Genomic DNA, 15,782 nt, shown 5'->3' with positions numbered 1-15,782 from the left:
TCCTTCCCATTGGCCACAAGGGCCGTCAATCACCGGAGCCGGTGGGCGGGCTCACGCTCGGAGCGCGGCCCTAGCAACCGGCCGGCCCGAGCGCGCGCCGCGGAGGGGAGGGCGGTTGTTGCGCGGGCGCTGGCGCGGGCAGGGGCGCGGGTTGGGGACATGGTGAGTGCTGTAGGACCCCGGTGTGCTTCCCCGCTTCTTGTCTTTCCTGTCAGGATCCCTGGATAACTTAAGTGACTCAGCCAGGGTTCAGGGATGGGACTCCCTTTCCGTTTATCCACCGACCCCTGCAGTCCAGGAGGGGTGGCCCCGCGGTAAAGAGACCCTGCCCTGGGGCAGCAGGGACAGGTGCCGAGGCTGAGGGGCTTCCAGATAGGGAGGCGTGCGCCGCAGAGGCCATGGACCTCGGGCCACTGTAGCCAGCAGGCCATTAACTCAGCCGCTGACGAAAGCCCCTGACCCTCAGTGGCCCACCGACTCAGTCATTGGCGGGAAGAGGGCTATCTGATTAGCCACTGGACATCAACTCAGCCGATGACGGGCGGGCGCGGCACCTAGTTGGAGACTGCTGATCAGCTGGGCCAGCAAATCTTTCACTGAGAAGAAGGGCCACTGCCTCTCCTGATAGTCCTGATAGTCCACCAACTCAGGCCACACATAGCTAAGGGGCCACTGACTTCTTGCTGAGAAAATCCTGGCTCAGGTTGCTGCCCTAGGCTCTGGGAAGAACCTACAGCGACCATAGCCAAAAGCATATACAAACATACAAACAGATATACTTAGATCCACGGCCATCTCCAGAGAGAAGAATCACAGTGGCTCTGTAGCCCAGCTTGATGACAGAAACAGACAGCAGAAAGGCCCCTGTCTTCCATGTTATGTGCATCCCCGTAATTGGTCAAACATTCTCATCCAGACCTGTGGAGTAGCTGTTCACCAAAAACGTGGTTTTTCACTTTGCTTCTGTGGTGTAGGGCACTTGCTAGTGGAGAGTGGGAGAGGATTGTGGGAGAGTAAGCATTCCCCAGCAAGCACTGTGATACACGTCTGAAGAGCACACATTCCTTAAATTAATACTTTCCTGATAAGCCAAGACTAACCGCTCTAGTTTTCAGAAGAAAATCTAAGAGAAAAAAGAACACCACACTTTTCATCAAGAGATTAATACCCATACTTAGGAGGCTGAGGCAGGAGCAGGAGTTCCAGGCCAGTCTTGGCTCCATAGGAAGACCCTGTCTCAAAAGATGGGAGAGATAGTAATAACCAAAAGCATTAACAAGGACACTTGAGTTCATTCTGTGAAAGGAAATGGGATACTCGAATACATTCATTCTAGTTATACTGTTTTCACCCATGTGTATCCTCCTTCAGGCATCCAGCTATCACATGACTTTAGACCAGTGGAAGAAAAAAGCAGCAAAAGTTGAATTGAATGACACCCAAAAGCAAGAAATTAAAGAGGCCTTTGACTTATTCGATGTTGATGGGTCTGGAACCATAGATGTGAAAGAACTGAAGGTTCTGGAATTCTTTCTAAGACATTTGAAAACCCATACTTTGTGTGTGTGTGTGTGTGTGTGTGTGTGTGCGCGCGCGCACGTGGCTTATGGGGATGGAACCCAGGGCTCTACCACTAGGCTTGCTCACAGATTCATTCTAATTTTTTGGGACAGGGTTTCTCTGTCTGGCCTTAGCTGTCCTGGACTTTGTAGACCAGGCTGGTCTCGAACTCACAGAGATCCCTCTCCCTGAGTGCTGGCATTACAGGTGTGCACCACTGTGCCCTGCTGCCCACAGATTCTTTATACCTGTAACAGCATTCTGCTGAAAGGAATGTACATATATTTGCTCTGTGTCAACAGAACAATATCTTGTAACATTTTAGTTGTGTCCTTGGTTGATGAGTAAGGAAAAATCCAGAATTATCAAGGTTATGTTTTCTATCATAGGATCGGTTCTATGCTCAGTCTGTGTTAAAGAATAAGGAGCTATTCATTAGTAATTTAGAAGTAATACAAAAGGAGATCATGGCATGTTAAAATATGTCCCTTCCTGTTGCAGATTGCAATGCGGGCCTTAGGATTTGAGCCAAAGAAAGAAGAAGTTAAACAAATGATAGCCGAAATCGACCAGGAAGGGACTGGCACCATTAATTTTGAAGATTTTTTTGCCATTATGAGCGTAAAAATGGTATAGTATCTTTTTCAAAGGAATGGCATCAGAGCCTTGTGCATGACTAGGGCTGGAGCATGGAGGGGTCATGGGGAAATTGGAACTAGGTGTTAAGGGTGGGTGGGATGTGACAGCACAGCAAGAAGAGATGTTTTCAGAGTGGTCAAGATTGTAGAGAAGAGTTGTGTCAGGAGGGGTTGACATCCGGCAAGATGCAAGGGACCCAGAGCCCTGAAGCCTTGTACCTGGCAGTCACTGAGCGCCTACTGTGGCTGCTGTTGCTGAGTTCCCCCAGGCCTTGGAGCTTGTGGTCTTAAGGACCTTTAGGGCAGGCATGAGTATGTTGAAATAAATTGTTTGAAGGGCAGTAGGTTGAGAACTCAGTCTCCTGGTACAGATACACACGGCTCTAGAGTTAATAGACCTACAGAGTCCAGCTCGATAGAACAAATAATCAACCAATAACATGTCATTTTCTAAAGAGTGAAAAAGATGAGAAAGAAGAAATCCTCAAGGCTTTCAAATTATTTGATGACGATGCTACTGGAAGCATATCACTAAATAACATCAAGAGGGTTGCCCAGGAACTAGGGGAAAACCTGACAGAAGATGAATTACAGGTACATCTTGTTTGTTTTATGATTATAATGTGTGTATAGCTTTATATGGTTTATTTAACTTAGTTGTGCTTCCACATTAAAAAAAATTCCTAGTGAGTTCCTATTACTACACATCTTTAATAATTTTGGCCTGTCAACTAAATTTGGCCTGTTACATTGTTTTACAGGAAATGCTTGATGAAGCTGACCGTGATGGGGATGGAGAGATAAATGAGGAAGAATTTTTGAGAATGATGAAGAAGACCAGTCTTTACTAGCTCTGTTTTGTGCCTTCTTGGAAGTTTTGACAGCTTGCCTGTTAAGCAGTTAAAAAATGTAACACTTTGGCATATTCATTTCCAATTTTAGTTTACATGCTCAGGTCGGTTCCTGGTGTCTAATCCTTGCAAGAAGTTATGTGTCTCTGCCAGTGTCATTAAATCTGTAGTAGCAAGAAACAAAAGAAGCATGACTTATTTGTATGATGAACCCATAAACAGTGTTTTCATAGCTATTTTTAAAGCTCTAGGTTCAGAGACATTTAAAATTTATTTTTCAGTTTAATAAACTTGGCCCCCAGATCCAGATGATATTGTTTTTTTAAAAAAATCTGAAAACAGTCAGTATTTTTCCATCATTTCCTTTTGTATGACTTTTTAAAAAACCCGATAAACATGTGTTTTTTAATCAGTTTTTCAAATATGTAAAGTATTAATAAAACTGGCTGATGTACAGTATTTCTGATTTTCTTCTGGTAGTTACTGCTGTGCTGTGAACGGCTCTCCCCAGTTCAGGCAACACAGTGGGTTCTTTAAGAGGTGAGGCCATTAGGGTTCCTCTATTAATGAGGTTAAGACCCTTGTAAAGAGTCTTCAAGGCCTATGAGATGACTTAGCAGGCCAAGGCATTTGTCACTATGCCTGACAAGCTGAGTTTGGTCCCACATGGTGGAAGGTGAGAAGTGGCTCCCACAAGTTGTCCCTCATCTCCACATGCAATTTGAATTGATTATATTATGGGAGTTTAACTGCATATATGTCTGTGTATCACTTGAGTACCTGGTGACCAGAGATGCCAGAAGAAGGCTTTGGAATTAAAGAAGGTTTCTGAGTTTCCATGTGGATGCTGAAATTTGATCCTTGGAAGAGCAAAACAGCCTTGGACTTTTGTATTCTGTCACGGGCACCCACAGTAAGGCCTTCACAGGTTAATGCTGGTGCTTTTATCACAGACTTCCACAACACAAGACGACCCAGCTTGTTATATTTTACTATGGGAACAAAACTGAAGAACAGATGCCAGGATGTTAGGATCACTTGGGAAAGAACTCTAAATACCACTTAGGTAGGTTCAGTCTAAATCGTTGGCTGGACTCAATTACCCACCAATTTAAAATGAGGTCCATGTCATTCTTTGGAAATCTGGTGTATAGCACCAATGCTCTTGCTGCCATGCCATTGCTCTGTCATCATGGCCTCTAACCCTCTGAAGCCATATGCCCAACTAAATACTATCATAAGTTGCCTTGGTCCTGCTGTTTTCTCACAGCAATAGGAAAGTAGCTAATACAGTGCTTATGCTCTGGTAAGCAGCACCAGTGGAACTCATTGGCTCACATACAGAGACAAATAGAGCAGAAAGATTAAGAGCAAGGGGATCAGGAGTGGGGACAAGAGAGTGGAATCGAAGTAGACATGATCACAGTATATTAGGTATATGAACAAAAGTGTCACAATGAAGCCCATCATTATGCATTCTTAATATATACCAATAAAGCATTAAAATTTTATACATACAAACACACTTTAAAAATCCAACAGAGCCAGGCAGTAATGGGACACTCCTTTAATCCCAGCATTCCAGAAGTAGAGACTGGTGGATCTCTCTGAGTTTGAGGCCTGGTCTGCAAAGCTAGTCCAAGACAGCCAGGGCTGCACAGAGAAACCGTGTCTTGGAAAAACAAATAATTAAATATCCAATAGAAAAATAGAGAGGGCTGGAGAGATGGCTCAGAGGTTAAGAGCACTGACTGCCCTTCCAGACGTCCTAAGTTCAATTCCCAGCAACCACATGGTGGCTCACAAGCATCTATAATGAGATCTGGTGCCCTCTTCTGGTATGCAGGCCTACATGCAGTCAGAACATTGTATACACAAGTTTTCAAAATAAATAGAAAACATGGAAAAACCAGACTTAGGAAGGAAATAAAAAATAGATTCTGAACATACGAGTGTCCTCAAATTAGAGGAACAAACATTAAAAATTCAATTTAGATTTAAAAAGAGATGACTTGCAATGCAAAATTCCAAAAATAAAAATATTAAATTATGAGCACTCACATACTATTAGGAATATGATTTAGCAAAATTTCTTTAGGAGGCAATGTCTATAAAAAAGATGCAGATGGTTTGGACTCAACTAATTTGCCCATAAAAGTTAATTCTGCAGATAAATGTATAGACACATATGTATAAGAAAATTTAAGCAAATGGCTGAAAAAAAGTGTTCATTTCAGCCAGATATTGCAATGAAAAGCTGGGATGGTTACTCTTTTCCAAGGTTTTTTTTTTTTCCGACAGCAGATGAGATGTGGGAGGGTGATTTGATTCTCAGTTGGGATGTCACTAAGCTTTGGGTCTTCCCTTTCTCCTGTGATTTTCTTCTCCACATCAAGTCCAAAGCCTTTACATTCCTCCTCCCAGAGCTCATCCTTCCCGGGCAGCTTTCCTTCCGCAGCGGAGCCTGAGTCACTCTTGCTTCTGGAGCTCTTTGTATATTGGTCCTGTTTTCCGGAGTCTCACCCTGGGCACGGCTAATTAGCCAGTGATCCGTAAGCGGAAGGAAAGGTGTATAATAGATTTTCATTCTCTTCCCCTTGGTCCCTGGTAGCTGCAGTTTGTCCTCTCAAGTCAAGCCTGTTGGGCTGCCCCGCACTCAATCTGCTGCTCTTCAGGGGAGTGATGCTCCGGTCGAGCCTTTCCTTCCCCACGCTGCCGCAGGGGGCGCTTTCTCCTCTTCTGCTCAAAGTCACATTCCCAGAATAATCCCGCGTTTGGAAGAAATTGAGGTCACAAGACCCTTGTCTTGTTTTCTTGCCCTTTTCTCCCAAGCACTCAGAATTCTCCTTGCGGGACTCGGTTCTTGGACCATGTACTTCGGGTGAGGAGGGTGGGCCTAACATTCCCTTAGAAAATGAGCTGCCATTCAAACGCTCCCGTCACCTTGTCTTGTTTTCACTTTACTCTGAGGAAAGGTTCCCGTTGTCTTGTTTTTACTTACTCTGAGGAAAGGTTCCCGTTGAGCCACGATTGAGTGCTGACAGCTTGGATGAACTTTCACCTCCTCCTTATGGAGGTCTCTGCTGGAGGCTGATTTCATTCTGACCTTACTGACCAATGCAGGGGTCAGTGGGTTTGAATGACTAGACTTCACAGCCCAGGCCTGCTGCCTCCAGGCTCCTAACTACTGCATTCTGCGGTGCTCACTAGGCCCTGAAGCTCCAGAGTGTTTTTTCAAATGAGAAATGCTGATAGTTTACTTTTTTTCTTTTTCTTTTTTTTAAATTTAATTTTATAGGGGCATAGGAGAAGAAGAGGGAAGGAGGGTGGGATTGGGAGGGGAAGGAGGAGGGGGCTATAGCTGGGATACAAAGTGAATAAACTGTAATTAATAAAAATAAAATAAACATTTTTTAAAATTTTAATTTTATTTTTTTCATTTTTTTACAATTTATTTACGTAATGTCCCAATTTTAGCCCCTCCCCATCTCATCTTTTCTCCCTCTTCCCCCCTCCCCTCCCCTAGTCCACTGAAAAGGGGGGTTCTCCTCCCCTATTATCTGGCCCTAGCTTATCAAGTCTCAGGACTGCCTGGATCCTCTTTCTCTGTGGTATGGCAAGGTCACCCCCAACCAGGGAGAAATGATCAAAGAGCAAGCAACCTAGTTCATGTCAGGGACAGTCCCTGCTCCCCTTACTAGGAAACCCACATGGAGAATGAGCTGCCATGGGCTACAACTGAACAGGGGGTCTAGGTCCTCTCTATGTATGGTCATTGGCATCATTCTCTTCAGTCCCCCCTGGGCCCGGCCTTTTTTATTTTTATTTTATTTTTTATTTTTTGGCTTTGTTGGTCTCCTTGAGGAGCTCCTGTTCCCTCTGGGTCCTTCTATCCCCCCTCCCTTCTGCCATAAGACTCCCTGGGCTCTGTCCAAAGTTTGGCTGTGAATCTCTCTGCATCTGCTTTGACCTCCTGCTGGGTGGAGTCTTTTAGAGGATAACTATGGTAGGCCCCTGTCCTGTTCTCTCTCTTCCTCTGCTTCCAGTGTCTATCCTGTTGGCTTTCTGGATGAGAATTAAGCATCTTCCCTAGGGTCCTCCTTGTTGTTTAGCGTCTTTAGGTCTGTAGATTTTAATATGGCTATCCTATACTATACGGCTAATATCTGCTTATAAGTGAGTATATAACGTGTGTCTTTCTGGCTCTGGGTTACCTCTCTCAAGATGATCTTTTCTAGTTCCATGCATTTGCCTGCAAATTTCATGATTTTTTTTTTTTAAATTTTAAATAGCTGAATAGTATTCCATTATATAAATGTACCATAATTTCTGCATCCATTCTTAGGCTGCGAGACATATAGGTTGTTTCCAGGTTCTGGCTATTATGAATAAAGCTGCTATGAACATAGTTGAGCAAATGTCCTTGTTATATGGTGGAGCATATTTTGGCTATATGCCCAGGAGTAGTATAACTGGGTCTTGAGGTAGCACTATTCCCAATTTTCTAAGAAAGAACCAGATGGATTTCCAAAGTGTTGTACAAGTTTACACTCCCACCAGCAATGAAGGAGGGTTCCCTTTTCTCCACATCCTCTCCAGCATGTGCTGTCACTTGGGTTTTTGATCTTAGCCATTCTGATGGCTGTCAAGAGAAGAAAAATAACAAATTTTTTGTTATTTGGAGCAATAAAGGAAGTAGAACTTCAGAAAAGTACTGTAGTGAAAAGCTAACCAAGTGTGTGTCCTTGTTTAATTGAAGTATTGGTAAATTCAGTTTCAGAAAGGTGTGATGTGGTCAGTAATAGTCAAGACAAATAGATACTTAGATCATTGACCCATTCTCTTAATGATGAGTCACTTAGTAGCTTGTATTGGAACATTCTTCCTCAGTTTTAGCTGATTTTCTGGGGATGGTTCAATTTGACTTGATTTATTTTAGAAACAAGTTTAATGTTCATCCAGCGAATGAACCAAGGAGTGTGATGCCAACAGCATTGGGTGCCTGCCAGTTTCCTCTCTGGAATTAGTGGCTCTGTCGGGCATGGTGCAAGACCAAGTTCTCCCACTAGAGGGCGTTGAGGTCGTGTGTCAGTTTTCGGAGCAGAAGGTGTGGTCTGATTTTTGCATGTTTGGATAGTTTTACATGGTTTTAGAGACAAAACAATGCAAAAACTGTAACTTATCTGGTAAATTGTATTATTCTTTAGCCCACTTCCTCGATAACTAATCACTTATGTAAATGTAAACCAACAGTTTCACTTAAAATCCTATCCTGTAATATTGGACTTATAGTTGCTGAATTTTCAAGGAAAATTATTACTAAACGTTTGAGACAGACTTTCCCTCCTAACCCACCTGTACAGATGTTTGCTGTTTCCTAAATTGTGTGAGATGAAAATAGCTTCAAGAGGGTCTTATCAAATAGTTGACAAGGAGAGCAGGGAGATAGATGTGTGTTTTATTTGCCATACCTCTGTGTTAATTGAATTTTTAGGAACATAATGTCAAAACTATAACTTAATAAGAAAAATCGATTGCATGTACAAATGAGACTAAAGCAGTAATTATTCAAGTGAAAATTTAAATGTCTAAATATATAATCTGCCTCGATACAGAAAAATAGAGTACGGATGTATCATTAGAAGGTACTCAGCGCACAGCCAAAAAGAGAGTCAGTGTTCCTCTGTATCTTCAGGGAGGGCTTTCTTCTACTTCGTGTGACATTGGTAAAGGATAGGAACTTTTCCTTTTTAATTTTAATCTTGCAATTGGGAATAAGATAAGAGAGCCATTTTGAATAAATAAGTTATTTACTTAATATAAAATTTAAAAATAAATATATTTTATTTGGTGCTGTTCCAAATAGACCAGTTTAGTTGGCAATTAAGCATTTTCCCACATTTAATTAAAGTTAGTAAAAGGATATATAACTCAATTTGCAGAAGTCTAAATATACAAAAGATGGAACAATATAGAAATAAAACATTTATAGTCAAAATAATATTAAGTCCAACATAAGGTTCTTTATATTAATTTTAAGCTGATGGGAAAATATATACAGATACTAGATCACTTTTATTAGAGACCTGTAACTATTTTTAACTTCTCTTAGACACGTACCATGAATGTAATAAATAATAAATCATGCAAAACCATTAATTAAAAATATCTACAAATACAAATAGTTCTTCCATAATATCACCCCAGGCAAACAGCAGGGGTATTTAAAGACAAGAAGCCAATTGCCTGACTGTTCTCACTGCTAACCCCAGTGACATGACTCCTTCCCAACAAACTCAAGTTAAACTCTCCTTGCCATTGTTAAGAAGGGGATCATCACAGCAATACCTGGCCAGAGAACACAGGGAATCCTGGGAAGAAAGTGTGCCTTCAGAATGTCTACTTACCATGACCAGATTTTAAAATGAAGTTTGAAAAAATAGATAAGCAAGAAACTAAATCTTATCACCTGCGCCCTCAAAAAAGATTCTGATGATAGAAGCAACCTGTTAAGAATAGTTTGGGAACTAGAAAATCAGCCAGACGCGGACAGTGGAAAAAATAATGATGTAACTTGAGCAAGAGTCCATTTTCTTATCCATACTAGCTAAGCATGTAGTATGTGTGACAGGTAACGACGTGTTATCATCTTCCCAGTGCTGTATGTGAGCTTGTACATAAGCTGCACATTTAGATGTAATCTCTTGGCATAACTGTCATTCTTTGAGGCCTCCTTCGTTTACTTCCTGAATCCCAGCAGACATGTGGCTGACTCTAACAGCAAAATTCTGTCATGTCAAGTAGTCAAATATGATAGGTAAAGGTTATATTGCTAAGCGTGTGTTTCAATGCTTGTGATTTTGTTTGCCTATGGAAATACATATCTAGAAATTATAAACCATTGTTTTAGTCATGTCAAATTAGAGACAATATCATATCTCAGAATCCCTTACATTTTACTTGTTCTTGATTTTATAGTTTCAAGATTGCTTTTTAAACAGGGATATGGTTACTGTAGCTCCTCTAAGCTGCTGCTCAGAATTCTATTCTATCAGACAGTGGCTTACTTCACACTGTCGATCTTCTTTCTTTGCTTTAAATACACACACACACACACACACACAATTTTATCAGGACTTGAGAACCTAGTTTTCTTGGTTAACATGATTTCTCCTTGTGACAACGGGAGGGTTTATTTGCCACCTGAGGTCCTTGTATACGAATCAAGACTAGATGGTTTCTCATGTTTCCATCAGGCAAATGGTCTATGAATCAACAGGGATTTTTTAACAGTCTATTTTCATTCCCGTGCGTCACTGTTTTCCTGGAAACTTACTTACCAGGTAACACATTACTTAGGGAGCTTCTCCATCAGCAAGGTCTGACTCTGGGCAGCATCCCACGACCAGGCTAAAATGCTGAAAGTGTTGCTCCCGTGGGCATGGCAACTGTCTGAGGGGCCAAATACGGGCTCATGGATTCATGTAGGACCAGGCAGAGAAGGAACTGAGTGGCTGAGGAAAACCCCTCTTAGTCAGAAATGTTTTTTGAGGAGAAATTTTGAAATCTCTGAAAATTTAATGGAAAAGTACCCAACGGCACCTTTATGTGAAGGAAACAAAACAAAACTGAACAGCCGATGGGTGTTCTTAAGGAGAGAATTTTAACGCTCCTGTGTTTACAATGGATTCATTTCCTCCCTTTTCCCTCTTCCTGCCTCTGCTCCTACCTACAGGTCCACCGGACCTTTTCTTTGCATCTGCTGGGACCCTTTTTTTCTGGCTCAGCAGGAGCAGGGTTATCATCTGCCAGTTAAAAGGTAAGGCTGGTTTGCAGTGATCCACATCTGCATGATGCTAGCGAGGATCTAGTCACACTATGCAGCATCCCGGGAGTAACTGGAGAAAAAGTGTCCTGGATCAAAGCCAGCACCGGGAGCTGAGTTGCCTTCCCATCCCTGCTAACTTGAAGCTCTATGACTTAATCGCTGGCACTGACTGGATGTTCAGAGCACCTCTGTCATACTCAAACACAACCCTCCCTTGCTAAAGAGTCAGATGAGCCTCTTCTGTATAGCCCGCCATCATGTCTGGCATGGAAAATCTAGAGGTCACCACCATGCTTCCCCCTCTGGGGGAGAGAGGTGATGTTCTAGACTGCTAGGCAAATGTGTGCAGCACTGGTAAAAAAGACTTGGATTTAGGCTGTTGCAGCCTCTAGAGGAAAATTTGTAAAGGAGAACATTTTTAGAAATCCAGCTATTTGGCTGTTGATGGCACCTTGGTTTCTACTCCAAGCCGACACTATAAAAAAGATCTCAGAGCTTTGAAGAAAGTCTAATCAATGTTTTTGTTGTGATCATGATTAAGGCATTTGTTTTGAAGTTTATTTCAAAGCCAGTTAAAATCTAGGTCCTTCATTGTTTCCTTTATCAAGGGGAAGGTCAGGCAGATGAAGAGACTTAAGGCAGTTACCCAGAGTGAGGCTCCTTGCTACAGCAAGGTTGATTTTTTTAATATGTGTTTTAACCTCTGTTACTACTGAGAATAAACTGACCACATTTCTTAGCTTCACTTCTCACGGTTTACAATAATTTTCTAGAAACACTGAATAAATTGCCTTTGTAAGTCCCAAAGGGACGTTCCTGCATGGATGGACCAAAATCATGCCTGAAAGTGGGCAAGATTCTTCCTCAGAGTTATTGTCTATGACTCGGCTAGCCTGGTAGATCATGGGAAGCAGTTAACCACACAGGTTGAGCATGGTAGATGCATCTTTCCTAAGTGCTAAATAGCTGTTGTGTCAGGATCAAACTGTCCCCACAGGCTCAACAGGAGTGTTGAGCACCTGGTGGCTCTGTCTAGGGAGGAGGTGGACCTTCTGGAGGTGGAGTCCACCTAGAGGACGTGGATGGCTGGGGAATCCAACCGCCTTGAGGTTTGTTGCCAGCCCCTGTTCCTTGTCCCACTCTGCTCCCAGAAGCCTTAGCTGTCAGGGTCACAACCCTGCTGCTGAGCTGCTTCCGCCTCCATGCATTTCTGGCCGTGACTGTACCCTCAAGCCATAAACCAAACTGCATCAGCAGAACCCACTCCTGCATAAATGGCTTCTTGTCAAGAATTCGGTCAAGGTGATGAGAAAAGCCATGGATCTGGGTGCTCAAATGGAATTTTGTGCTTATAGCTCTCATCCTCGTGTTACATTCTGGTTGATTCGTGCACACACTAGCATGTACATGCCTGTATATGTGCACACGTCTTCCTGAAACAGTTCTACTTCAAGTTCTCGATGTTGTCTTACTTACATGGGCACATGTTTTCCGCCCTTAGAACCCCAAATGTTAAAGTATTTGATTAGTTTTTGTAGTGTCCGAAAATGTTTGTTGACAGTCATAAGAAAGTCTTAGTTTAACACGGAAATATTTATGAACAGTTTCCTTATAAAAGTGCATTCCAAATTCTATGAGTCAGTGGATGTGCAAAGTATTTCTGTGATAAGCAGTCTTGCTAAGATCCATGCGCTCCACCAATCTCTCTCTGTCTTCTTCCTGCAATGCTAGGGATCTAACCCAGGGCTTCTTGTGAAGAGTTTAAGTTAGCCTGAATATAACTTCATTTTGAAATAAAGATTTTGACTGGGAACTGAATTCAGGTACCAGGAAATATCACAGAATGTACACTTGGCAGAAAACAAAGTTAACTCTCCTAGCAACAGCCTCCAGGAAATATAACAGAATAAATGCTTCATAGAAAATAGAGACAAACTCCCTGGCAATAATCAATGGGAATCGGTTGAGAATCGGGTGGGAAAATTCTCCCCAATGTTTTAGATGTGGTTTAGAAAAATAGCCATTGTGATTATATGCCTTAGCCATTGTGATTGTGTGCCTCAGAAATGGTCACTCCGCCCTGCTAAACTTCACCCAATTCTGTAATGCCAAGGCTTGTGCCCCCCTGCTTGCTGCCATGGAAACCCCCTGCTCACAGACTTTCCCTTTAAAAATCCTGTTCACTCAGAAGGTCCCACTTCTCTACTGCTGCGTCAGAGAGATTTGAGGCCCAAGTTCCATCGCTCTCATAATAAAGCTCTCTTGCAATTGCATCGAGTCGTCTCCTGGTGGTCTCTGAGGGTCCTGTGAACCTGGCATAACACTTACACCCAAAGCAAGAGCTCCACCACCACTCTTGATTTTCTTTTTCTGTTTTGTTTTTGTTTTTGTTTTGTTTGTTTGTTTTTTGGTTTGGATTGGTTTGGCTTTTCAAGACAAGGTCTCTGTATATTCTTGGCTGTCCTGGACCTCACAAATCTGTATACCAGGCTGGCCTTGAACTCTGCCTCTGCCTCCTAGTTGCTGGGGTTAGGGGCATGGGCCACCCCTGTCCAGCATCACTCCTGCTTTTTTGAAGCAATGCCTTGCTGTACAGCCCAGGCTGACCTCTGGCCTCAGGGTTCAGAGTACTGGGGTTATGAAGCCAGAATCAGATCCTAATGTGATCTCTTTCTTGTCCTTGTCCCTGCCTCACTTGGGACACTTACACGCTCCCTCAGCACTGGGGAGGATGAGCTGTGTCCACACAGCAGAAGCCAGCCTCCCACCAGGTCAGCTTGTTCTACTCGGACAACCCATGGGCCAGTCTTAAAAATATGACAAGTGGAGCACAGTGTGGTGCTTGGACCTTGAGATGCTATCTCTCTCCAAATCTGCCCCCGTTTGATCTCATGGGGGCTGGGCAACTGGTCTGTTGGGAAGCAAGTCTCCACCATAGGGATGAAAATGTTGGTCTCTTCTTGGAGGCACCCCAGTCTTCAGAAGAAACTTCGGTTCTTTCCTTTCCATTGGTCAGGGTGGGGGTCCTCCACTTTCCCTCTGTCCTGTTGTGGAAGGAGGTGGGGTGGAGGTGTAGCATGGGCAGAAGGAGCCGTTTCCCTGCCTCGTTGGCCTGGGAGCACGTGCTTGCCTCCAGGGTGAGGCACTGGATTTTAAAATGCGGGGTACTTTCTGGGTTTGGGCTTTTGTTTGAGATTCTTGATGCAGCTCAAGGGCAACGAGGAAAGTCTTATGTTCATTACTAGAGTTGGGGTAAGGACCTGGGCCCTGGCAGCTCTAACAAACTAGATTTGGCTGCTTGTCCTAAATAGGTTAAGTAACGAGGAAAATTATTAGAGAAAAACTAGAAAAGGTGTCATCAATGTGGGCGCATTGGGAAGAGGGGCACAGAGGTTTGCTCTCCTAGATGAGAGTACGGTTTAAACAGAAGGCAAGAAGCATGCATAACTAAGCCTCACGCTTAACCGCTGTTTCAGTAGCTGATAGTGAGAGGGAGGGCTACAAGTGTTCCTTGATGGAACTGAGCTCTGCTACTTACTGGCTACTGAGTCACACTTGCCACATCTGTGAACTGGTCACTGGTGCCATCCAGGATTATTTCAATGATGAGCTAGATAAATTAATGCCATCTGGCATCCACACCAGAGCAGTTAGTCACTGTTAATTATCTTCTCCAGCCCCATCCTTCACTCCCACCCCCTTACTTTATAGTTATCTCTGTGCACGTGTGTGTGTGTGTGTGTGTGTGCATGTAAAGCCTAGGCTTTGGACACCTCCCCCTTGGATCTATATGTTCTGGTATTGCTGCGACAAACACCCTCGAGACGAAATCGTCACCATTAGTAAAACAGTCCTGCGTTCTCGGATGACTCACTGAGCCGTGAGCTGGCTGGGCCACCAGGTATGGCTCCACTTCCTGAGATGCACAGTGTAGGTGTACAGTTACCAGAAACCCTCCACAGTGCTGCCCAGTCAAAACAGTCTCTACTGCTCCAGAAATGACTAGGATGAAAGAAGAAAGCCAAGACAGAAACAAAGAAATGTGATTGTTTTTATATTTTGCCCTCAAGAACACTCTTTGAGCTAAAAGGGAATCATTCAAGTGAGAACAAACAAATTTAAATAAAAAAAGCTTTGATGCTGATTTCTAAACTGAACTGGGCTTAGACAGAATCTAAAAAGCAGAATATTGACCCCCCCCAATTGTCAGCTATACATGCAATTCCATCACTTGATTTTTCACACCTTCAAGGAAGATAGATTTTTAAAATCATTATTATCACCTGAATACACCCAGAGCTCTTTGGGCTACATACAGTGTATGGTCAGAGAAAGAAAAAAAAAAAGCATAGTTCAATTTTTCATTCAATGAACATACAGAAGCATAATCATGTAGTTAAAGAGTTTCTGACCATCTCTTTCATTGCCTTAAAGTCTAGTGGTTAAAGTCCAAATAGAGAAGAAATCAAATCATGCACAAACACACACTCAAGCACACACCACACACTCATACATACACACACACACACACACACACACACACACACACACACAGAGCACACTTTCAGTTTCTTCCTCTGCTCCATAGCTTGTCCTGTCTCAGCACCATCGCCATTTTTAACAAGCCAACGGCAGTGCAGCGTCACTGAGCAATGGTCCCCGGCTTACGTGAGCACAGTGTGCAGAGCTCAGACATGCAGTGGGTGTCATCAGATGGGTTTCCACTTAGAGCCAGACAGCAAGGGGCAACAGGAACCAGAGATTCACTTAGAGCTGGTCTCCAAGACTCACGAAAAAATGTCTAGATAGACGGGATCTTGTCTATGTGTTTGTTCCTAAGTTGGACTCCAAAACAGCCTGCCTGAGACTCTACACCTCAAGGCCACATAGCTGGCTGGGCTGAAG

General features: G+C 43.2%; 1 protein-coding gene across 1 annotated transcript; it reads left to right on the top strand.

Moving 5' to 3' along the window:
- The first annotated feature begins 46 nt into the window (after positions 1–46).
- On the top strand, positions 47–3,433 carry LOC110545875 (centrin-4). Its single transcript, XM_021632289.2, has 5 exons — positions 47–162; positions 1,372–1,518; positions 2,062–2,190; positions 2,655–2,792; positions 2,960–3,433. Exons 1-5 carry the CDS (start codon positions 160–162, stop codon positions 3,047–3,049), a joined length of 507 nt encoding a protein of 168 aa, XP_021487964.1. The 5' UTR covers positions 47–159; the 3' UTR covers positions 3,050–3,433.
- The last annotated feature ends 12,349 nt before the right edge of the window (positions 3,434–15,782 follow it).

Source organism: Meriones unguiculatus, chromosome 2, assembly GCF_030254825.1.
Source record: "Meriones unguiculatus strain TT.TT164.6M chromosome 2, Bangor_MerUng_6.1, whole genome shotgun sequence".
Classification (NCBI taxonomy): domain Eukaryota; kingdom Metazoa; phylum Chordata; class Mammalia; order Rodentia; family Muridae; genus Meriones; species Meriones unguiculatus.
This window is presented reverse-complemented; position numbering and strand designations above follow the sequence as displayed.